Raw genomic sequence first — 25,841 nt, forward strand, 5'->3', positions numbered from 1 at the left:
AATGCTTGCAACTTCCTTTGCTTGAAATTCAGGTCTCAGAAAGGAACATTTTTGTATATTGCAGAGTTTTAACCCCAGCTGAATCCTGGTCCCACACTGAGGTTTCTGTGCATTGTGATAATGCTGATAATAGTTCTATGTATGCAATCCGCATGAAATCCTAAACTGATCCAAGCCTCTCTTGCTAGAACTGGTCAGATTGATGACTGTTCAGGTCTATTTTCTGTTGTTTGGGTTTGGGCTTCTTTTTTTGGGTGTAGACAGAGTTCCTCTAATGCTATATTAGTGCCCCAAAATGCCATCAAGTTTCCTTGTCTCCTGTGCTGCGTAGTGGAAGTATAATCATTCAGCTGAGGGGAAAAAAATGTAATGGCAATATATAACCTGTCAGCAAATGCTTTTTAAAGGTAGGGTTTGCAGGAGTGTAGAAATGATGCTGATAGGAGTGGTTTCCAGATTTTAGTTTTCCCACTAATTAATTCTCAGATAAATTACATTTTATTAGAACTAAGGGGGGGTGGGGTGGCAGAAATCTGTCTTGACTTTAATGGGACCTGGGTTTTGCCCTGACTCCCCTTTGCTTTCATGCGGATGTTTCATTTCGAAGGCTATAGTCAGTTGATAACATTTGCAAGAAAATGAATCTGCTTAGTGCTCTTATTTTGTACATTTGTGGATAGCCTTAATGGCTGAAAATACAATTTTAGTGTGTTTTGGAAACAGAGATCTCCTGGCACAAATAATTTGGGGTAATCTATACCTGTAGTTGCTGGAGGAAATTAATTGCTGGCTGTCCAGCTGGGTGCTCAGATCAACCCAGGTCCTCAGAGGAGTGTTTGTACACATAGGGAGTCATTGGCACAAATGGCTCATCAGAAGTGCCATCGGTTCCTTCTCCCAACATATATAGGCCAGGTCTTGTGGCTGTCAGGCCATTTGAAATTCTGATGTGGGAGCTCAAAGGATTGGATCAGTTGACCCCTGCATTTCTGTGCAAGCACAAGTAATACTTATCATTATATTATTTTTTTTTCTGAAGAAAAAGTGAATAATTAACCATGCACTTTAATTGCTAACGCTTCAAAACCAAATTTATCCTCAAGTTTTTTTATTTGTTTTTTTCAGACAGCTTAATTTTCAGCCTCTTCTTTGACTATATTCATCTATGAATCTGTACTGAGAATTTGCTTGTTAGCAGCATTCAGCTTGTGTTGTTTAGAAATCCAAAAAGTAGAGGTGTCAAAACTGCTAGTAACTTCAAAAATTGAGGCTTTTAATTTTAAGCACTTCATTTAAATTAACTGTGTTTGAAGAATATATTTTTCCTTTTCTAAATACTCTCTGCTATCACATCCAGATGAAATAGAGAAGTGGAAAACCTTTCCTATGGACAGATGCTTTTTATCAGCATGCCGTAGTTTGGATAGTGCTGAAGCTGTGTATCACACGTACCTTGAGAGGTAGAGGGTTTGATTGAACTAGCCTGTTTCATTCTGTGTTTGCATCAATTACAGAATGAAAATGTGGATCGTTATCAGTCAGCATCTACAGATATTCAGATAAGAGTCAAAAATAGTTATGAAAGCCTTGTGCTGTTCTGTATAGAATCCAGAACCATTCACATATGCTGTAATTAATGTTTTCAGAGCAATTAATATGTGATTTGCCTCCAGTATTTACTGAAAACAAATAAAATATCAGAATCTGAAAAAGCACAGCAGGATATTGCTGCTGAACGTTTGCCAAAAGAAAATATGGCTGCAGTGATGCAAAACCTATTGTTAATAAATTAGAATTACCTTTAAAAATAGGCATACAACTCCCCCCCCCCCCCCCCCTTTTGAAGGACTATTAAGTGTTCTTTAGGACTTTTCTTACAAGATTTTGTGCCAAGTGCAGTGAACTTCATGTTCAGCATAGATGACGTCAGTTACATTTGGAGTGTCTCTCATATACTTGATCAAACTTGGCATTGACAATGAGTTATATTTATCTTCCATACCACAAGACCGTACAAGATGAGAAATAGCACTTCATAACTTCACTTTGTAGTACTTGATTATTATGTTTAAGATGTCACAGAATCCAACTGAAGTTGCTTAGTGAAGATATTTTTGTAAGGTAATTTTTCTTGAGATGTTAAAGCAAATCATGCATCACTCGCTAAAGCGTCCAATGAGTATTGCATGGGTTTCTTTCCATCTGAGCGGCAAAACCGCACATCAGGAATTGCAGTAGAAGTTAAAACTAACAAATCAGGTTTCAAATAATCTAGTAATCTTTCTTGTCTTGTATCTTGAGATACAGCTGTGCTTATGCTCATCTACATACAGAATTTGTCCTTTATTGTTAAGAGGAATGGCATGTAGAAGTGTCATGGAATAGTGATGATGTACAGGAAAAAGCCCCCAGTCTGCCATTCTTTTAAGAGTATATGATAAGAAAAATTAGGATTGAATAAGCCCAGTTTAATTCCATATGCCAGCAAATAGGTCGAGTCTGCCTAAATATTGTTTAGAAATCTAAGCTTATGTTACAGTGTTGCTGCAGTTTTGTAGCCTGTATGAGACTGTACTGGGCTGTAATTGCCATGCCTGTAACAGAAGTCCTGCCTTCTATTTTGAAAAGTAGATAGCTGCATAATATTGTACCTAATGAAGCAAACAGGAGGCCTTTTTAACATCCAGATGTTTTGTTATCAGGGAAAAATACAAATAAGAACCCAAGTTTGTGACAGCATGAACATACAGCTGGCCTGCTTAATCTATATTTTAAGATTAGTGTTATAATTCATATGATTAAAGATGTTTTAATGCACATTTAAAACAGCTTGGGCAAAACTAACTTTTCTAAATGCCCAATACCCACATGAGAAATTTTGCTGTGGTTAGTTCTCCTCCAGTTCTAATTAGCTGGGTTTATGTGCTTCGAATGAAACTAAGCGGAAGAATGTCCGTTTGGTTTATGCTTCAGGTAACCGAGAGAAGCGAGAGCATGCTTTGCCTTGTTCTACTTACCATCAGTTTTTAATGTGCATTGTAGCTTGGTATTTTGTCTGGTTATCAATATGCTTACAAGTCTGATGTTAATGGCTTTATGAGTGCTAAATATACGCGATGTTTGTGAAGATAATGTGAGTCTCTCAATTTTGAGAATACTTAACATTAGAAGAGCTTTAAAGTCTGCAGTCACCTTATTAAGGAAGGAGTTCAGGAATGGCCTTTGGTCATTCTCAGCATGCTTCCTTGCATTTAAGAGTGAAAAGAGAGATGATAATGTTGTGCCTGGACTTGTCCATGTAGAGTTTAGGGTACCCTGTGGTTTTTGCATCCAACTGTAAAACAAGCTATAACATGCTTATCCCTGATTTTCTTGTTTTTCTTTCAACCATTTCAGGGCCCTGCAGGAGTCATTAAATCAAAACTTCATGCTGATTGTCACCCATAGAGAAGTCCAGCGGGAGTACAACCTCAACTTCTCAGGAAGCAGTACCATTCAGGAGGTGAGTGCTGCTTCACAGCTGAAGAATAAATGTAGCTCATTATAGCTAATGCCAGCTCTGTTAAAGAGCGTTTACATAGTCTCTTGATGGATATTCCTTCATTTTATTAGACTCTTTTTGTTTTTTTTAGTTTAATCAATAGGATCACCAAGATTGCTGTAATTTGATTAAAGAACTTGGCCTAAAAAGAAATAGATTTCTGTTAATTTATACAGAAAAGATGTTTCTTTTTGTTTGCTAGTAGCAAAATATGCAATAAGTGTTATTGAATTACTCTAAAATAATGAGGAAAGCAATTACTCAAATCACATTTTATCTTTAAGCCCCTTGAAGCTTCCCTCTGTCTTCCCTTCTTTCAACCAGCTCCATCTCCATTTTGTAGGCACCTCTACCGTTACTGGTTGCTATTGTAATGCTGTAATTCTTGCTAGCCAAATGGTTTTGTGGATAATGGACGTCACTGCCATTCTCTAGAATGGCCAGCAAGGGGTGATATTGTAGAGAACTTCATCAGAATTAAGTCCTGTAAGAACAAATATCTCCAATATGAGTCTGGACTCTGAATTTAAAACAAGCAGTCTGGCATATCTTAAAAACTGCTTTCTAAAGCCAAAGGTTGTTACCTCATGCTCCATGGTATGTCTAATGCCAGGTGGTTTGGATGTTATTTTCTATATAGCCTACTAACTTCTGGAAACATGACAAACAATCTACAAATGTGAATCTTCAGAATTCGCATTACAAAATATTAAGATTAAATGTTTGCTTTTCAAATTAAATGTATGTTTGCTGTTGGTCTGGTCTTTTAGGGTTGAACAGATTTATTGAAGTTTTTCATGCCACATGCTGATGTCGTAGACAGAATTATTTCAAGTTCCATAATATTAGCTAGAGGAACAGTATCTCATACAACAGTGAAAAACCATCGTTTTCATTGTTAATCTTACTATTCTTAAGATCTAAATTCTGATATCTCCCCTGCATAAAAGTCTGTTTTTTACTTACCTTTTTAAGCCTATTATAGTAAGTTCTGTTTTATTTTGCTTTGTTTTTAAATACAAACAAACCTTCTTGCATCAGTTTGTTTTTTGAGGGGCTGAGCGCTGACTCTTTACAATTAATAACAATTTGAATATTTATGGCAATAAATTATCAGAATATTTGGTTTTAATTATAAAGTGGTGAGATTCTAAAAGAAAACACGTGTATTGTGTATTTGATTTTTATGTATGCTATATCAATTACTACTTTGCTCATGAGTCTTTCCCAGCTTAGAGGAACCAGAAAGCTGTGACAGTGCATGGGAATCTAGGCTGCTTCTACATGCACTGAAGTCTTCTTTCTTCTTGATGATGGCAGACTATAGTAAATGTGTTACCATATAAAGTTGACGTAATTTAAAAGTCAGTTATGATTTTCTCCGTTAAGCAACCAAAATGATAAACCCCTTAACCAGCATGAGCATCAAACCTTTCTTTGCCTTTATGTCTTCTATCTAAGTATTACATCTAATACTATAAAATTATGAAGACTGTGTCAGAGGCTAAAATGGAAAGAGAATTCGGAGCTTCTTGTGCAGCTGATGCTGAGCAGGTGAATATGTCTGTCTGTGCAGAGTCTTGTGGAAATCACTGGGGATTTGGCTGAAGTAAAAGGGTTGGCGAGCATTTGTCTAATTATAGAAAACAAGCACTGTTTTGGATGTTAAGTCCCTAATGGCTTTTTAATTTTTTTTTTCCTTTTAGCATAGAGTGAGCATTGTAGCAAATGACTGATGAATCTGGTTAGTCTGTGTGATATGAAGGAATCTTTCCTTCTCTTCTCTCCCTTGTCTGTCTCCTCTCCAGGGACTGTTAGATGGTTTGATTTATTTTTTTTTTTCCCCTTCCCTCTCTTGTTCACACTTTAACAAATTAATAGTTTACTTTCCTTCTGGTATTTTTTTGTCACCGTGGAAAAGCTCTCTGGGAGTTGCATTTGCCAACCACAAGAGGGCAGGAAGGACTATTCAATTATTACCTAAAAATGCAGTTCAGTGTTTTCAAATTAGCTTCTGGTATATTAACAAAAAGGAGTATAATGGCCAAGTTATTGTTTGATTTACAGATAATTGGCATATTGCAGGGAGGAGACTTAATTTCACCCTTTTAAATTAAACAGGGAGATTTAAAAAGACATAAAATATTCATTAATGTTCAGTGATTATAAAGCAGTGGCATATATTTATTCTACCTTTATTACTGTTTCGATGGGAAAATACTGCAAATATTTCAGAAATCGACTTGGCCATACTGACAAGTTGAAATGTTTAAGCAGTGTTAATGCAATCTACTCACACGTTATATCCTATGCAGAAAGATTCAAAATGACTGCATCAATTATTAAAAGAAATACTTAAAATTCTATAAGTGTTTGCCTGCTTGCCACAGTTGGGTGCAACTGTCTCTCCAGGGCTGGTTGTTTAATTTGTTGTTATTATTAACACTGTGAATTTTAAGGAATAAAAGGAAAATTCAAGGAATGTCTGAAAAAGGCCCCCCAAAAAGACGCAACCAAGAACCCCAACCCCAACATCCTTTCAAAACTGACAAATATTTTGCAGTAGATTAAATGCAATATCCACAGCTGTGAGTTGTGCTTTCCTAAACTACTATTGCTTCAGTTCTGTGTTGTCTTTTTTTTAGTGTTTAAAATGCATGTTTAATAGTAAATGATATTTGGAGGAATTGTTATTCCAAAGAAATCTTACTGTTTAATGGGGAAGGAATCTGACAGAAAATGCTTTGAGAGAAGCCTGAAGCCGTAGTGCTCATGTCTGCTTCCACAATTTCTTGCGTATTAATTCAGTAGTTGGATATTTGATGGCAATTGAAAATGCAGCTTTTTTGCCCCCCCCCCCCCCTTTTTTTTTACATGCTTTATCTATATCTTCAACTGTTCATGTATTTATTTAATTTCTCAGCTTAAAAGATATGTTACATTCAGTAATACTGTTGGAGGATTATGAGCCTATGGGGAATCTTTAGAAAAGGAATACAAAATTAAACTTAACTAAAATTCTGGACATTGGATTTTTCTTGTAAGTTGGGCAGGGGAGTCGTTATCTGCGAAAGTTAAAGATAACGTGGGTCTAAATTGCAAATTAATCTGTGTCAGAGGTTTCTGACATCTGTTTGTTCTTGTAAAATTACAGAATTAAGTCTGAGCAGATACTGTTCTGGGAAATACCACGGTTACTTTTATCCCTGATCTGCATTTTAAAGTGGAAATCAGTAGGTTTGGTGCTAGTTTGGAGACTGTAAATAAGTACGTTTTCAGTGTATCATATGGTTAAAGAAGGACAATTCTAACAAATTGAACTCTTAATACTTACAAGACTAAAATGAGTTTTCTGTCTGAATGCTTGCTCTTTATTCTGTTAACATAATTTGTAGAGGCTAGAAATAATTGCAGTGAGAGAATTTTTAACATTTGATTTGAGAAGCTACGTGCTAAATTATTACCAGGCATTTCCGCGTTCAACATAATTTGTTTTCTATTTTTACTAACTTGTTCTCATTTAGAAACCAATGTTTCAGCTACTTTAATTTTCACAAGTTGTAGTTATCGTCTTTGATGGAAATGAAGAACAACCTTTTTAAGGTGTGTGTGTGGGATATTTAAATGTTTCATGAAAGCAAGTTTGTATTCTTATCCTGGAGCAGGCAAACTGATTGTAAAAACACTTTGATTTTTGAGTTCATGTCACAATAGTGTGCCCCACACTTTTTGTTTTAGTCAGTGACATAGGAAAAAAAAACAACCCCAAACTGGATAACTCTTTTAAAAACAAGGAGTTTTCATTTGTCTGTTTTACTCTTGGTATAGACTTTGAAGCCTTTTTGTGATTGCTGTGTGCAGGATTACAGAAGTGTATCCCATGTACACAAGCTGTGGCTGCTAAAGAGTGGATGGGTTAAATATGCAGAAACCTCAGGCCTCTTGCAGATCGGTAATTTTGTGTTGTAACTGCTGGAGATTCCAGTTGAAAATATTAGGTAAAGCATGTACTGGGCATTATAATTCCTGGTAAAACATAAAATCTGTGCAAACAATGAAAGGAGATGGGTCCCTAAATAGGGGCTGCCTCTGCATAGCTGCATCTGCTCTTTATTCTGTTCTTTTAGCCAATAACCTAATCAGAGGGTAGCTGCTTAGCATCCCTGTCACCTGTGCTAGGTAATATATTTGTTCTTTGTTCCCTATAGACTTACTGGCTAAGGTGGAATATGAAAAGCAGTGTATCCAATAGCACTCCAGGCAGGAGGAGGAACTATTTGTGCCTACAACTGCCTGGGCTGAGATAAACTATAAGTTCTGTGTTGACAGACCCTGGTGACAGTCTGAAGTCCTTTGTGCTGAATCTCTAGAAACTTTTTTGATAAACAGATGAATGTGAAACAAGCTACGAACCCACCGTTTATAAACATGCTGACAGAAACCTTATTTAAAAAGCCTAAATAAACATAATAGATAAATATAAGTAAGCAGATCAATTACCTTTAGCATGCAGAAAAATAATTCAGCTGAAGGTCTTGTACCTTTTTCAGATCTGATTTTTGGTATCTGTACAAAACCTCTGCAAGCCAGTTGTTGTTGAGTGAGATCATCCCCAGTGACGGTCTGTCACTGGCATGGGGACACAAAATGTGTATCTAAATAATGTTCTTTTTTAATGTTGTAGCTAAGTAGTTTAAATAAAATGTTTGCCAGAAATGAGAATAGATGTATCCAAATGTGGTACATACGTGAATGGTTTCACAGGTGTGTTATGTTTTGATGTTTTTTTAATTTGATTTAAAATTGTTGAAAACTATTTTTATGCTAATAAAACCCAGTAACTAACGCTTTTCAGTATTTTGCTAGGAGCTGCACAAACATTCTACACTATTGTTCAATTATTCTCTTAGTACCAGAGAAGCTGTTAAACCATGTTGCTGCTATACTGATTGTACTTCAGACATACTTTTTTTTTTTTGGTGAAATTTGAACATTTTGTTTGCTTTTTAAAGAAATCTGTAGTGTAAAAATTATATTAAATTTATAGGGAGTCATAACAGCAGTATACATAATTTAAACGTCTATCACTGTGATAGCCTCAGTGTTCTACAGTGGTAAATGAGTACCAGGTAACAAGCTAGGTTTTGACTTTTTAAACAAGAGAAAAATCTATTTTTATGAAGCTAAATTGACTTTTCGATTCGTTTATTTTTATGCCTTTCTTCTAAAGAAAACCAGCACCTTGCTAATCTAAAATGTATTTGCTAAAAGCAATCCTTGATAAACTTTTTGTAAATGGTCATGTGTTAGGAATTATATGAAAAGGAAGTTCCTTGGGAAATAAAGAGAAAATACCTTTTATGTACCTGTTCAAAAGTGATAGCTTTATTAGGCGCTTGAAATATCTTAATATCTGACCGTAGAGATCTGTTTCGGGCAGATCCTACCCATAAAGGTATATAACAATTTTTCTTTTTATGCAACAGAAGCAGCACTAAGACATAAAGGAAGGGCACTCTTCTACTTCTCTATTAATTACGAAGCTTAATATATTCCTCACAGAATATGTTTCATAACCTGTAATTTGGTTTTGGTGGGTTTGGACGTGCATATCATTAAAGGAACGATCTTCAGTTATCAAAAACTAGTAAACATGGACATTTTTATATGCAAGAAAAGGCAGAGAGTAAATAATTGCACTGGTGACCAATACTGTAATAATCCTGTTTTACAATATGCACTTGACAGGTTGTAATAGTGCTAATTGAAGAGACTAATTCACACTTGCTTCATTCTATTCAAAGGCAAAATCAGCAGCTTGTTTTGCTTTTGACCAGATGGTCCTGATGAACACCTACTGTGCACTTTAAGTGCTTTACTAGAATTACAAAGGCTGGGGGCTGCATCCGACTCAAAATGATTTGAGAAGAGAAAAAAACCTCACTGCTCAATGGATTTGGTGCAACTAAATTAATTCTAGTGGACCCATTACACATTGAGCCCCCTTTTCAAAGTGCTGAGCCTCCTCGTTTGTTCTGTAGCAATGAGAAAGTGAAAGGCAGATTACTGCAAACAGAAATAAAAAAAAAGTGCTGTGAAAAGGAGAAAAGAGGCCTTGAAGCCTTTTCATATCATTTGGGTTTTTCAAGTGCGTTATTTTTGGGGAGGGTGGATGTATGAAAAGCCAATTGGAGTTTTTTTTGTTTTAAAGTGCGCTATTTAAGTACTATGAATATAAAAGCAAGAGCAACAGTTGACTGAGTTTACTGTGGTAAAGCTTTGTGTCCAAGGATGAATCAAATTCATTATAGTCAATGCTTTGTATTTTCATATGAATGTAGGGTTAGTTTCACAAGACTGTGTCTGTTTAGGATAATTATAATTTAATATTTTCCTTTCATAAAGTTATCACTGTAGATATCTAAAATTTGCTGAAAGCAAGGTTTTCTCTTGAATAAATTTAGAAGCACCTAGAGAGTTTAAAACTCCAGAGGAAGCTGTTTGATTTCCAAGGGAAGGCAAGGCATGTTCCAATAGCGTCGAAGCACTGATTATTATAACTAATTAGAAGTCACACATCTGTTAGCTTTCGATTTGTCAGCGCTTGTAGTTTGCTGTGTATGTTTCTATCTCCCTTCTTCTTTGCTCTCATTCTCTGTCTCTATTACACTCCATCCGTAAGTGTAGATGGATTTGAGAGAAACTCTCGCAGGATAAGGAGTAATTTAGTTGAATTTGAAATTAATGAGGAGTCATTGTTATAATTTTGGTTATAGGTTCGGCTCCGTAAATGCTCAGTCATGTGAGTTGTCCTTATTTTAGAAGTAATCGTGTTGAATTGAATGGCTCAGCTCATGTAATTTAAGGATGCTAAGGATTTTGGGGATCAAGACCTAATTTAAAATGCTGAATTTTTAAAAACTGCAATTAAAACCATTGCTTGCTATTCTGATTTTGAATATTTGCTATGTTTTACATTCGGGCTGGAGAATTTTTATGCAAGGCTTCTACCATAATGCTAGCTATTAAAAAGGTGTTAGCATGAAATGACAAGAAAACCTAAGCAGCTTTATGAACATATTAAACAGCTATGTCCTTAGTTGCTGTGCTATTTAAAGTGGAAAGCAGTATTCTGTAGCTAAATAGCACAGCACTGCTATTTGTATAATGGTAAATGAAAAGTTAGCATTTTTTGCAATTAAAAAAAATTAATTTACAGCTTGTAAATTAAAGTGTACGAGAGGACGGTTTAACCTTTCTATCCTGTGTTAACTATAATATGATCGCTTCTATTATTGCATGATATACACTTATATTAAAAAAAACAACAATCGTTGAATTGCTGATTTGTTTTCAAACAATGAAATTTGTATTTGTGCAAATTATAGTAGGCACAGTGTTCTCTCATGTTTTCTCATCAAACAACCCAATTATACTTATAAATAGTGAGGTGCTAATGAACTGTTGTTCTGGAAAAGTTGTTTGCTTTTTTTTTAACTTGAGTAAGAAAGGAAACACTTCACAATTTTAGAGTGCTTGCTTGGTGAGAAAATGCTTGAAAATATTGTACTTATGTAAATCATGTTGGTGCTATCACTTTTAAATACACAACAGAAGCTAATCTAAAAACCCCATCAGTTCATATGGAGCGCAACTAGATTCTTGACATTGTAAATTGCTCACTTAATTGGGAACTGGTGGTTTTTACTTTTATTTATTAAGTTATAGACTTTTTTCCACTACAAATTTGTATTTCAGTTTAAAGTTTCTTAGTGCCTTCATTTAACAGAAAAAGAATTTCTTTGATAGTTGAGGTAATGAGGATATTTAACATGGTTCTGGAGATACAACACTGAAATGGTCAACAGTATCTTAACAGCAGTGTAATAATGATAGTGCTGAACTACATGGCTTTGTAATTGCTATGCAAAGAAAGCACTCAGTTGCTGTTTCAAATGTGAATAAATAATGTTTGTCTCTGTCTGGTACTTAACATCTCGGTGAAACAGTGAGCTGTCTCTTTAATAAGCCTGTTTCTTACGATTTTTGAGTTATGTTCCTCTATCTGTGTAAAAACATGAACTTGAAAAGTTATTCTTTTGGTTTTGTATGAAGAATCGGGGGCATAAATTGAAGAGCCTTGCACTCATTTAAGGATAAAATGGCCTCATAATCACCCTCAAGAAATCCCTGTTACTGTTTATAAAAAGGGTTATAGAAGCTCTCAGCAAACATTTGCAGTAAGTGGCAAAATTTATGCCCCGCTTTGTGATAGTTGCGTGACCAGACAGTGGGGTATAGGATTGTTTTAAGGTTTTTACAGCTGCAGGCAAAAAGCATCTGTTCCTAGAAAAGCCTTCATTGTTTAATTTTGACACTGACTTTTCCATGCTGCTTGTACCAGTCTCTGGATTAGGTGCCACTAATATTAGGAGCCACTAAGTTGCTCCCAAATGCAGCTGTCACTATACATGGCCTTGTAGCTTAGGCAAAGTAGATGTAATCAAAACAAGCGGTTTTGTACAAGGTCATTTCAGAAGACTGAAAAAGGAATTTCCACAATATTGTATCTTGTGAGTAGCTGGGCTTTTCGCTTTTCTGTTGGTTTACTAATTCTTCTGGTGACCACTAATGTATATGGCTGCCTCAGAATCAATGAGAGAAGGATTTTGAAACTGCATGGCTTTTTTTTTGTAGGCACTTAAGTTGATATTTATTTTGATTGAGCAGTTACTGTGGTATTTAATTACATACACTCCATGTATGTGTGTTTGTATCTCTCTGTCTCTACAGTGAAACGGCATGATTTAGAAAACTCTGGGAAATGTGACTTTTTTTGACAAGCTTCCATTTCTTTCCTTCAAAGTTTCCAGTGAATTAAAAATGAAAGAGCACTTCATTTTATGTATCCCAGAGTTGTGTTAATTTCTACCCAGCTGGTCTAAAATGATTGATACAAAGCCAAATTTGTGACTGCCTGCATTACAAAGTCTGTAATTTGCTAATGAATTATGATAATAATCTTTCATCATACATGAAAGATTTAGACAAACAATTTACTAACTATATAGTTTGATCACAATTTTTGGGTTTGTACCAAGCCTTGCATCTACTTTATTTTTCCCTGCCTAGATTAGCAGACCAAAGTGAACTTCTTCTTACCTTGTTTTGAAAGCAATAATGTTGGTAGGTATGTGGGGATGATGGTGGACAGCAGAAATATAAGCTACACTCCATAAATATGGAGTGTAAAACTCCATATTTAATGTATGTACAAATCAAACCACCCAGTTTCCAACTAGAGAAACATCACAGTAGGCATGGCACAGGAAGTTGTTTGAGGCTGCATCTATTGTTGTGGGGACGTAGAACAGAATGAAAACAGGGTAGAGATGTTTTTCCAAAAGCTTCCTTTGGGTATGGTAAAAGCAAACTATTTAAAGTATAGGTAGACAAAGGCATAGGAACAAAGTAGGCTTGAAAAGAAAACCAGATGCTGCAGAAGAGGAACAACTGCCACACTGTCCTGTCAACCGGAGTGAAGTTTGTGGTTACTTGCATAGGGTATCAGCAAACAGTTGATCTTGAACAGTCTAAGGACCTCCTGAGGACAGAATTCACAGTAGGATACAAGCACAGTGTAAGCAGATGTCTTCCCGTACAAAATCTGCTCCTTTTTTGTCATCTCAGGGAGCAGATCATCCACCTTTAGTCCAAAGGTTGCTTCCCAGTTCTGCAGGACTTGCTTTGTGTTGAATATTATACTTTTCCAATAGTGAGCAACACAGGAGAAATGAGAGGAGCTTTCTGTTCAGTGACCCCTGACTTTTCTTCTGTTTTGCAAACAGCCTCCATCATTTATTCTTCTCCTTTTGAGCTCAGTTTAGTGGATTTAAGTAGACATGGTTTTGATGTCCACCCTAGAAAAATAATCAATGAATCAGAAAAACCCCACAAGACCCAACACGTATCTCCAGTGCTGCCATTATTGTTGCTTGGGTGAAACTGTTGACTTTGGTGGTTTCTAGCTTTAGGTACTTCTCTTCAGACAATGAGTTACCTGAAAAAGCTAGTTTCTCACCCCAAAACTACACGTGACTTCCAGAAACAAAATCGCATTATGATTGTTGGGGCTGCTGTTAAGTGGAGCATGGTTTCAATGTTAAAAAGGTAGAAAAAAGTAGAGAGGCTGGGAGTAAAAGCAAGGAAATAGGACAACTGGAAGTATTGAGAAAATGCCATCCAGAGCAGGATTGGTAATGTGGCCTTGTGAAAGATATGGAAATGAGCACTGGGATAGGTGCTGACTGGAAAGGCTTAGCTCTTACGACTCTTCCTCCCCAGGAAGGTGCTTCTGTCTAGTAGCTGTTAGCTGGTATATCTAATATCTCGTAACTCTCTTGGAAATTGATGTTACTGTCATTTGAAAGGGTATCTCAAGTCCTTCACAATATTGGAAACAGGTAAGCAATAAAAGAGAAAAGGAGGAGTACAAAAACCAAGGGCGTCTTATTTTTTTCTACAATTAGTCCGTAAGGAAGGGAGAGACTCTTGCTACGAATCTGTACATATGAAAAGGCAGGAAGTCTGACTGCCTGGTCTCAATGGAATAGCTGTAGATAACTTACTTCAACCCTAGGAAAGAGAAATGGAGAAAGGAATAATGACTCTTGAGAACTGCCATGATTTCAGTCATTTCGTTCCACAGCATCAGGGCAAAATGCAGCACCCCAGGTATCTCTTCAGTTTTGTCCAGGATAAACAGAACGACAAAGGTGTTATATGGTTCTCAAATATATTTTGCTCATTTTTGATGACAGGCTACTATTTACTGAACTTGGCAACTCTGCAGCAGGTACTGCTACTTAAGAAACATTGTGAGCTATGTTTGTGTCCCATTATTAGTTTCTCTGTAATCATAAGATGAATTTCAGATCAATATCTCCTCTCTGTGTCTTGCATAAACTCCTGTTTGCACTTACCCATGAAACGTTCCTCATTTAGGACAAGACAGGACTTATTCCTGAATAATTCAAAAGTGGGGAGTCTAAAAAATGCTTACATTGATTAGGGGAATGTTTTGTATTTTGACAGTTTCACTTATCAGAGTCTTTCACCCACTCTGCTTAAAAGGCCTTGGCTCTATTTTATTCTATGTATTGACATTGGGCTGGCAGGGGAAGGACTAGACTGCTGCTTATAACTGTGACCACAGGGCAGCCTAGGCCAGCACTGAGACACACAAAATAGAGAAGCTCTGATGTTCACAAAAAGCAGCAACAGAACAGTGGAAGAGGATATGTTTTTGTCATATGAAACAGTGAAGTTAAACTTCTCTCCCTGGTACAAAAGGTAAACTGTCAAATCAGACAGGTCCGCGTTAACATTTCAAGGTTGGGACTTACGAGGCCAATAAAGAATATGGAAGGTCTCTTGAGCATTTTGTGAGGTCTGGGCAGGGTGAAAGCTTCCTTTCTGACGAACTAAGAGACTGAGATAAATCTTGAATTGCCATGGAGATATTTTCCTCCTTAAAGCTTCCCAACAGAACACGAGGTTGTAGTTAACAGCTATGTCTACATTAGCATGCAGGACGGTGCAGGAGAAGGTCTGCGCAGAAAACTACTTGGTGGTGAGGATCTGAGATCTGTGCTGTTTATGTTTCTGGTGTTTTACTGGCAACAGCTCCTAGTCTTGTTCTGCGGATTGAATGTTTCTTAGTAGTTGAAATTTAAAAATTGTGCATCTTCTGTTTTAGTTTGATCCTAATGGTATTTGGTTTGCATGTTCTGAGACTGCTCCATCGTGCAAGCTGAAGTTGGACACATGGGTGTCTGAAGATCAGGAGTGTGGTTTTGAGATGAAACACTAATGCAACTCCATCATACAAGGACTGGATCTGCATCAGTCCTTTGGTGCAAAACAGTATTTTCAAATGTTACACCATTGGGAACCCTTCTCATTGGAACACAAACACCGTCATTTCTTAGTAATTCTGTAAACAGAAGTGGTCAAAGTCTTCTTGAATGGAAACAAGTAAATGAAAGATGAAGTGAAATGTGCACCTCCTGTGTGTTTTGAGCTCACTGGAGAGTAGCCATGCAAAGAATCAACATGAACAGCAAGACAAGCCTTTTGAATACCCCAAATTCATTCAAGTTTTTGTCTTAAGATCAGTTTGAAGTGAGGAACAATAAAACTCAGTGGTTAAATGTTTTTTCTGAAACATAAATGCAAACTGTTTGAAGTAGAGGATAATTTTAGCATGCAACATCTGTTTTCTCAAGACACTGGTATCGGAAGAGAACTGCAAATCCAATTTCAGTTCTCATTTTGTGTCTTTTCGCCTTGTTTTGGTTTATAGGTCAGAGTGAAGATCATTAAGTTTTGACTTACAAAATCTGATGATCACCCATGTATGTTTCCTCCTGTAGGTCGTTTTGCATGTTTAGTGAGCCCCGTCTTTCTTTTTTTTCTCTTCTTTTTAAGAATTTGTCTTTCTCTTCTTTTTATTTTGTTAGTCCACATACACATTTTCTTTTTTGCTGCTTTCTCATTCTTGCTTTTTGTCTTCTGATGTACTGACTCTTAGAGTTTATAATGAAAATCTTTGTATGAATTTCTTTTTTGCTGCTTGGCTTATCAGGTTTAACTTCTAAATACTGTTTTTTCCTTATAATGCTGAAAACCATACTGTAAATCAGAAACTTTTTAATTATTATGCTCTTTATACTTATTTTCTGCAATGTGGAGTACTAAGTATTATGCCTGAAAGCTGTTTCTGCGAGGAGTTACTGAGTACAATGCTTGCACATCAGCTTTTCAAACAGACCAAATTTTCATTGATTATTATATGAGTATCAGATGGAAATTATTGACTTCTGTAGTTCAATAAAATTACACTTAGAATTTAGGAAAGATGTATTTTTCCATTTTGGGGGCCTTTTTGTTGATATATATTCTATACACTGAATTTGCATAACTATGAGTATTCTTGTGGTTCAGAGGAGGAGCTGTTAAACAGTTGTTTTATTAACATCTCAGGGAAGAACCAGGCAGAATAGCTGAACATGTAAATGAGCAGCTTGTGATGCTATAACTTGTCAAATAACCATTGATGTGGTATAGCTGAGCAAACTGTTTCAGTGTGTGCATATACAGTAGGTATTTCTCTCCAAATTAGTATTTGCATTTGAAATATGTGTGTAGTGCAAATACATGAGAAGTATATAACAATAATATTTTGTGTTTGATGTTTACATGTTATGTGCTCTGCATTTTAATTCTTAACATTATCAGCTGCTTTAATGATCTTGAATTAGTGTTCCCAATGTATTGATTCAAAGGGATTTATTACTTCATTATTAATGTTTGATAGGCATTTATAGCCTTGAAACAGGTTGGGTTTGGTCAGTAGTTAGGTGGCATTTTTTGAGGTTGTGATTTTGTTCTTCGAAATCTCAGGCCGTTATAAAACTCCTATGCCACCTTTCTGAATGTTTTGAGTTGTGATGAGAGAAACTTCCAGAATAGGACAGCACTTTAATAGTGTTTTACATCTTAGAACTGTGCATCTTAGAACTTTTACATCTTAGAGCTCTGTGCCAGAGCAGTACGTAGTATTAAAATAAAGATGTACCTCTAATCTGCTTTAGTTAAACCAATGTGAACTGTTGTGTCAGTGTTCTTATTTTAAGGGCAGCTTGTTCTACTTTAACATAAACTGAAGAGGAATTAGATGAAGTGAAAGCCAAGTAAGGCTTGGACTTGGTTGAGGTAACCTGCATTAGTTAATATATTGCAAATAAATACTAGGAAACAAAAAAATTTGGTCTCTCTCAAGTCCCATCTTCACTATGCAAACAAGTAGAAGCTACAGGCTATACTAAAACTAGATGTACCAGTTGTAAAGTAGTAAAGTAACTGCAAGTACTGTAACGCCAAACGTGGAACGTGAAACAAATGTCATAAGCCTGCTCTTCTGTTAGTGCTCCTATTGTCTTAGTGTAATGAGCTTAAAGTTTTCCCTCTGAAGTGGCACATATTCAAGTGTATAAATAAGGACTTTGATTGGAGGACTTTTTACAGTCTCTCTCAATTATGATGTAACAAAAAATTATTACCTTTATAATAATACGGAGTAAAGGAAAAAGTGGCATGTTCTTCAAGGTATTTAGGATCCACTCCTGAATTTCTTTCCATGATGATTTTCTTGTTCAGCCAAAAGGATTCCTTTGACTTTGGTTGGTTTCATAGACAAAAATATGCCTCTCAGACTTTTCTTTAAAGCTTTCTTTTTCAGTTCCTTGCATTCTTTTGTTCTTCCATTTGTGAATTATGGCTAACTTTAATGCAGGTGCAATAAGGAGAAAAAGTCAGTTTTGTGCTCTCTTCTTTCATTGCTTGGCAATTCAAAGGTAATGTTACATTTGAAATTGTTATCCATCATAGATAAACACTTGTTTACTTCTAATTTCTGTAAACCTGCTACCCATGTTCCACCACTGTTAAAATGATGACTTGTTGGACAGTTTCTTTAGTTCATTTCCCAGTTTAGGGATGTGTGTCACTGTTGTAGAATAAATCTGAAAATACTCTACAGTATCATGAGGTTCATGGTGTTCTGGAAGAGTTGTGTTGCAGCAATTCTGTGATCTTAGGCAATGGAGTCAGAGCGACGGAGCAGTGTTTATGCAAAACAAAATTAGCTCTCTTTCCAAAATGCACCTTAAGATAGCTTCTTTTCCTAGTTATTTTATAAAACAATGAAGACCTCATAGCACCAGAAATATAGGGAAATCCTGCCTTTCTGTCTGCTTGCACTAATAGGATATAGGTCCCACAAGGTTGGTGTTCATTTGGAGTCGTGTCCTGCTGCCCTCCTTGTAGACATGTCCCCAGAGCTTGAGGGTGGGAGGGGGAGGAGAAGAGGATGAGCTGTTCTCAGCAGCCGTTTGCCCTTAGACTTCTGTTTTGGATCCTAGCGGGGAGTCAGTGTCATTTTATAGCTGTATTTAACTCCCTGTCATCCTGCTCCCCTCTTCCTCCCCATGTGCTGCTTTGAAGGCAGCCCCTGGGGTCAGCAGCAGCCTGGCTTCTGCAGGAGCTGAGCCGCCACATGGAAAGGGAGCCCAAGATGTGGTGCAGAAGCAGGAGCTAGGCAGACCTGTCAATGGCTTTCTTCCCCCCCCCGAGTGTTAATTGTGGTCACAAAAGTTAAGTGTTTCTGTAAAATTAACATCTTGGTATTATGTATTTATTTTCCACCATGTAGCTTCAATGTCAAGTTTACCCAGCAGACAAGTCAAAACAAGAATATTATATTCTAACTGCTGCTACAGCAAGTCTCAGCCTGGGATCTCAGAAAATCACAGTGTTCGTTCTGGTTAGCAGCTAATAGGAAACAATAAAGATTTAGGGTTCAGAATTTAATTGGCACTGATGTAGATGCAGGAAGAACAACTGCACACAGTTTATTCTTGTGAAGCTTTATTGATTCTTTTTAAAAGGAAAGCTCTGATGAAAGTAAAAAGAGGCGTTTAATTTGCAAGTATTTCTACACAGTTTTCATTCTGTAATGTGCTTTTCTTTCTCTATCCCTGCACAGTAAACAGGCCTTAAGATCTTCTGATTCAGAGACAGACACTGAAAAACAGAAGCATAAGGTTGTAATTTCTACTGTTCAACGTCTTTATTTACATGATGCTGGAGCTTTCTTAGAGGTTACATTTACACCTTTCCCAAGGCTAATGTCTGATGTGCATTTGTAAGTTTGCTTTAAGATAATGTGACATTAGTGTATCCTCAAAATCTCCATCACGGATTCAAATCTTTTAGTGACCTATTTCCAAGGATCAGATCTGGAATCAGATCTGGAGTATTGCTTTTGATGAGATAGTGATATGAACAGAAGTCTTCCCATTTATCTAACATTACCTGTATACCAAAGTCTAGAAAAAGGATCTTCTTTTTTGTCACTTACACAAGTGATCTTTTGAATTGCAGTGAGTAACTGAGGATATTTCTTCAAGTATAGGCTTGATTCTATGTTTTCAGATTCTGCAACAAGGTTGAAAATATGTAACAGAATGAGCTGCAGATGATTTCGAATGACTTCCTGCTTTGTTGCAAACCATGATAGAGTCCTCAGGGTATCATCAGTGGCAAAGCCTCCGTAGGTGGTCCTGTATTCTGTAGCTGGTATCTTAGTCTCTACTTTCAAAACAGTTTTGAAGATTTTGGAAAGGAGCTACCTATTTCCCCTGCAGTCTGATCTATCCATTTTGTCCATAGCTTTGGTGACAGATTGCACACATGTCCTCTGGTCTAAAATTACACTTTCAAATGCCTGTCTCTGTGACACCATTACCTGCAGCTCTTGGCTTTTTGTTGGCTTTCTGCCATCCCAGCAACCTTTTTTTTTCCTGCTGTTTTTCAGGAATTCGTTTTCATAAGACGTTTGCAGGCAGGCCTTTTCCAGGTCTTCTAATCCATTGGGATTTGACAGCGGCCTCTTATTTCAAGGGAAGAGGATTTTACAGAAACTATTCCAAATATCTAAAATGAAAAGATGAAAATACTTACCTTTAAAATAGGGTGCCTGAATGCCTTTATTTTCACGTTCATGTAGAGAGTTCTGAAGTTACTGAACTTGAGTTTCACTGCTTGAGGAGGTCAGTCTGGGCCTGATTCCTGTCTCTTCATTGCAGCTCATTTCATGCCCAAGAACTATTCTTGAGTCTGAATATGTCAGGAACACAAAGCTACAACATACATTTACCAGATTTATTGTCAGCAGTCACCCCATCCATGTGATGGGATGATTGCTACGTGGCTTTCTGTCCTTTTTGTGTTGATTGGTGGTAAGTGCCAGCTCACTCACCCAAGCAGAATCACCAGCTCTTTATAGAATGTTTTTCAGCTGTTGATAGCCTGCTGAAGCCTCACTATCCCAGTGTCATGGTGATAATCGCATGTTAACAAGAATGTTCAGAGACTTGACTTTTCTCTTAGAAAGCATTTGGTCTTTCAGAAAGGCCTGTTCTCTTCTGGTCCACCTGTTTGAGTGCCCAAAGGTCATTTGCCCAGTTGATTCAGAACATTTCTGACAAATGAGACCTGGAAAAATATCCTCAAAACTTTACAGGTTGTGCTTACTCAAGACTGATCTCTAAGCTCCAGAAACAACAAAAGTGCTACTAAATGTGTTCCAGACCTTATATCTTGTCTGTAATATCCATTCTTGATCTGTTGGATGTGCTTCTAATTAATTTCCTTCTAAGTGTTCTCACATGGATCATGAAAGAGGTGATTACAATTTTACTTCTCTTTTCACAATTGAAACAATTTTAGATCCAGGATATATTCTCTCTGCAGGTGAATGACCAGCAAAATCCCCTAAATTCTTCAAATGTCAGTGTTGTTCTTGATGGACTGTTACAGGTTTGGCTTCTCCGTCTGAGGTCCATGACCTTGTGATGTATGTGGATGCTTTTAGGGTTAGAGGGTGCTTGTTTGTCTCCAGTAACGGATGTTCGTCACAATAGGTAGAAGTAGTCCAGGAGCTGAATGGCCTCGGTGCTGGTAGAAGTCTAGATCCTTCTCTGTCATGACAACTTACTCCTAAGAGATACTGGACTATTTCCTGGATCTTAGACTGCAGAGCTCTCAGATCTCTTAGCTACCCAATAAGTCTTTGTCATCTCGGCCCATTACCCATTAGTAGAAGCAAGAAAATTTACTGCTCAAAGCAGATCATCTTGGTTGCTATTAAATAACTGTCCTTTCTGGGCAGAGGTTTCCTTTGCCATTGTTGCAGTGAGAAAAAACATCTTGCAGGATGTGAAAAATAATGACTCGGTGTAACTCTCTTGTTGTTATAACAGAATAATGAACAAGAGTGCGCAGGAGCAATTCATTACTCTTTTCCTTTCAAGTGCATAAAAGAAAAACAGAGCTGAAAATATTTCTTTGGGAGATACTGAAATACCTCATTAGATCTTTCTTTTTATTGGCTATTGAGGTGATAATTCTGTAACAGGAATGAAAGTGAGGATAAATTTTGCTTTGATTTGTAGAAATGTGTTAATTTGAGCTGAATAGATCTTTTCTGATCTTAAGATTTGTTATCTGTGAGTATTGTTTTGTAATACATAGTTTCGAGTTTTATTTTAGAGAAAAAGTAGTTCTGGTAGGGACTTTGTTAATTCTGTGCAGCACTGGATGTATTTTGGGGGAAATGAGTAGCTGAGGTTTTAATAACCTGCAACTTAAATAATTTTTTCATTAAATGGAGTAGTGTTCACTGCCTGTTTAATAGTTACAGAGCTGCATTTCGAGCTAAGACTGAAAAACACAAAGGAAATAATATGTATGTTTAATTGAGTTAACCTTTCTTCAAATCTTTCTGTTTCAGTAAAATGACAAGTTTGCACAGTAGAATAGTGAAAATGGTCAGAACAGCTTCATGTTAGCTCTTTTTCTGAAGTGCTCATTGAATTTTCCGTTGTTCTTCAGCATATGAAAGGAATCTACAGTAGAGGTAACTCCCTGTAGTGTTTTGGTCAAACATTAATGAAATTGCTCTTAGTTATATATTCAAGAAATATTGACTGCTGCCTTCATGAAACAGCTTTGTGTTTTAGAGCAGCATGTGGTTTCTGGGTTACTCCAGCTAGACAGTTCTCTAAGGTGGCCACCACTGAAGATACAGTGAATAAATTCTTGTTGCATCAAGAGGGACTCAGTTGTTCACTCCTCTTAGAAGAACAAGGTCATGTAGTTCTCTTTAAAAACCAAAAGTTCCAAAAGAAAATTGTGATTTTGGTGTTGTGGACTCTTTATATTTTTAATTTAGCTGGTCCAATTTTGGAAGCCCATCCAGTTCAGGAAGAGCATCTGAAGTTGCAGAACTAGAGACTTAGTTGTTTTACTTGTCCAAATAGTACTTGGATGGGAGACTGCCTGGGAATGAGGTAGGGCATGCCCATGTTATCAGTTCAGGCTGAGAGTCAAAAGCACAACACTACACCAGCTACTAAGAAGGAGAAAAATGACTGCTACTTCTGAACCCAGGACAGTATGTAAATTTTGGTGTCTCACACAGGTCCCGAGAGGTTTGCAGGTAATCTTCCTAATCAAAACATGTTTCCTAATAGCAGTTTCATTTGAATAACCTGGAAATCATCAGGGGGTATGAATGAACAGACTCATCCCCTGTCTTGAAAAAATTAAGGTTGAAAACTTTTCTTACGAGGTTTCACCCTATGAAGAATGCTCTTGTTTAGACAGCTTCTGAGACTTGTTTTTCAGTCAGTTTTTCTGTTGTAAATGCAGTTCAAGCATGTGAAACAGCTTTTGTCAGGGGGGTGCACCAGTATGCCTTTGATAAAAAGGTTAGGTTCAGCAAACCAGGACTTTTTTTCGCCATAAAAGGTTTGATGCTTGTAAATAAAACTTACTCATTGGAGAGGCTTCCAGATAATTTTTATCCCCAAATTGTTTCATGTACCAGTTTTATAGAGTTCACAGTTACTGTTTTTTCTCATTCTCTAGTAGTGTTTTCTGTTCATCTTCCTGTGTCGGTACTTGCGTAGAGCTCAAGACATCAGGTTTTCCATTGTTGCTCTCAGCTTATTGTGTTGATTTTAACTGTTCATAATATTTTCTGTCATTTGATAACTTCTAATAGAGAGCAAGAGTTGGAAATATCCCTTTATGTCCTGCACATCGAATAATGTGTTTTTTGACAACTTAAAACTTACTAGTTTGCTTTCCCCATCATCTTTTTACACCCTACAAATACATACAACTAATGTACACCTACTATTAGTTCAAGTGCTGACTTGTTTGGGGAAAGACTTAAAGAACTAAAAACCAGGGATGTTGGAAATTGGGGTTCTTAGTCAGGTTGCAGCTCATCTTTTTGTGGCTCATCTTCCTTTTTAGATACAACTTGTTGGATGGCACAGGGAATAAAAAGACCATTTTTTGAGGAAGTATGCTTAAAAATATTTAAATATGCTACAAATAGTGTTATGCATGAAACAAAAAAAAATTGCATGGCTGCCTTTGGTAAAGATAAAAATTATATTTGGGTTGCACCTTAGCCTGATTAATTTTGTGAACAGAATTTCATCTCTTTTTCACTCACAGTCTTACTGTGAGTGAAACTTTTGAAAATCCTGATGAAGATCAATTTTCACCTTATCATGGAAGAGGAAGACAGGGGTATAGTTGACAAATACATACAGATGTTAATGATAATTATTCTTGTCCCTCATTCAGCAAACTCTAAATATATTTTCACCTGTACTGCCACTACTGTTAAAGTGCAAACTGTGTCAACAAAAGGAAATGAAAAAGATAGAGGTCTTTGTATGTTTTATGTATTTTTAGTTCCTATGTTTAAAAAACAGAAGCAAATCTAATACCTGACTTGTCATCTTCTTGTTTTCTTGATTTTTTTTTTTTTTTTTTTATTTATTAGAAACCTATTTCATATTGACCTTGAATGCAAATAAAGATCTAGCTCGTAGAAGATGTGATGATAAATTTCTGAAAGCTTTAAAACTGTTTCCAATGAAATTGTGTTTTGAACTCAAGTGCAGGGAAGCAGTGCTTTAAAATAATCTTTGTAACTTTCACTCTATATCATATAGAGAGAAATACATAATTTTTGTACATGTTAAATATGTTCTAAAAGAAGGATTTTTCTCTATCTTATTAAGTAAATGAGGGAGTTTTTTTGGTGGAAGATTCCATAGTTAAAGATGTAAACCAGCAATTTCTTGCTTCTATAGCACAACATAGTTCAGAGCTGAGATTAGAGAAACCCTGTAGAGTGGCTAATACTCGAGGGCATCCCCAACTAGAAAAGTATGTGAATTTAGGCATGGGAGGAAGGAAGGATCTGCTTTAAATTTAGTGTAGGGTCACTGAGTCTTAATGATAGATTAAACAAGGGAGGTGGAATAATGAATAGGGGTATGCAATGTGTAGCACTAATACCAGAAGTCCATGGTTTTCACTGGTTATTTAATGTCTTTTCCCATATGTTTCTGAATAGAGCAGGTTATGGCAGGGATGAGCTAAGGAATAGCTTTGTTAGTGAATTGTTAAATAAACTGAATTCACTTAAAAAAAAAATGTATATAGGAGAGCTGTTTGTTAATACTGTAATCAGGCACCTTATATACATATTCCTTAAATGTAGCAATATTAGTAACTGTATTTGTAATTGATGTGTGGATGTTGATGCTGTGCAGATTGTCTGCATAGTTTTCTTTTTCAGTGTGAATCCAACAGCCATTCCTTGGTTAAAGCAGAAGTGAATTTCAGATTCTTTCTGAATATTGTTGATGTAAAGAAAAAACCCCAAAGAAGTGGTAATTTGGTTGACATGAAAATGAAATGAAGGAAGTACCAAGAAATGCTTTTGTTAGTAGCAAGTTGACTAACAGCTCAGTAAACCTTGTTTCATAATTTATTTCAACTTGAATTCAGAATGTCATTAATAGACTATCTAATCAAACTCAACTACATAAAATAATGTAGTAAGTTTATACAGTGGCTGAGAAAGACATCATGTTTTACTTCAATGTTGAGTCCATGCTGAGTTCTCCCATGGAAGAGTCTGCCAACTACCTGACACCAAGAAGCTAGGGGAACGAACCAGGTCAACAGTTACTGGTGGGTTTCTGGTTAACACATGTAATACATAAGACCTTTCAGATTTGTGGCTCATCTTCCTTTTTAGATACATCTTGTTGGCTGACACAGGGAATGAAAAGTGTTGCAGAGAGAGCCTACCCATCTCTCTTCACTAAGCAGCGGGCTTACTGTGAGCTTTAAGTGTAAAAGTGGTGGCTAAAGTGAAACATTGAGGTTAGAGGTATTGGAGGATTTCTCTCTATGAAAGTTCTACACAACTGAGATACTCTGCTTCACCAAATTCATGGATTGAACTACTTAGTCATAAAATATCTAAATTTGGAAACGTTTCCTAATTATTGACCATTTACAAAAAAGTGAATAGATTGTGTTGTCACTAGTAGCATTGCTCTCTCAGAAGAGAGTACTTTGGTTTTTTACTTGTCGCTAATGAACAATGACAAAATACTGATTTTGTGATGTTCTATCCAGAATTGATAGGTTAAACCAAGGGTTGTTCCTGAAGCATATGTGTGATTTGTGCATTTTTTTAAGATTGAAACTGAATCTGATTTTATTCTGGAATGTGTTTGGGTAGGGGTGGAGAAAGATACTGTTAGTCAATGAAATTTGTTAAGGAGAATATGCC

General features: G+C 36.5%; 1 protein-coding gene across 1 annotated transcript in view; it reads left to right on the forward strand.

The window, feature by feature from the left end:
• Nucleotides 1–25,841, forward strand: part of FAF1 (Fas associated factor 1) — a 169,834-nt gene that overhangs the window by 47,588 nt on the left and 96,405 nt on the right. Inside the window, exon 7 of the mRNA XM_061451261.1 lies at nucleotides 3,397–3,502. Within this exon, the coding sequence (XP_061307245.1) occupies nucleotides 3,397–3,502 (106 nt within the window). The remainder of the gene's footprint in view (nucleotides 1–3,396; nucleotides 3,503–25,841) is intronic.

Source organism: Pezoporus flaviventris, unplaced genomic scaffold (assembly GCF_033815535.1).
Source record: "Pezoporus flaviventris isolate CSIRO_AGI_PZ_B2104156 unplaced genomic scaffold, CSIRO_AGI_Pfla_v1 ptg000013l, whole genome shotgun sequence".
NCBI classification, from domain to species: Eukaryota; Metazoa; Chordata; class Aves; order Psittaciformes; family Psittacidae; genus Pezoporus; species Pezoporus flaviventris.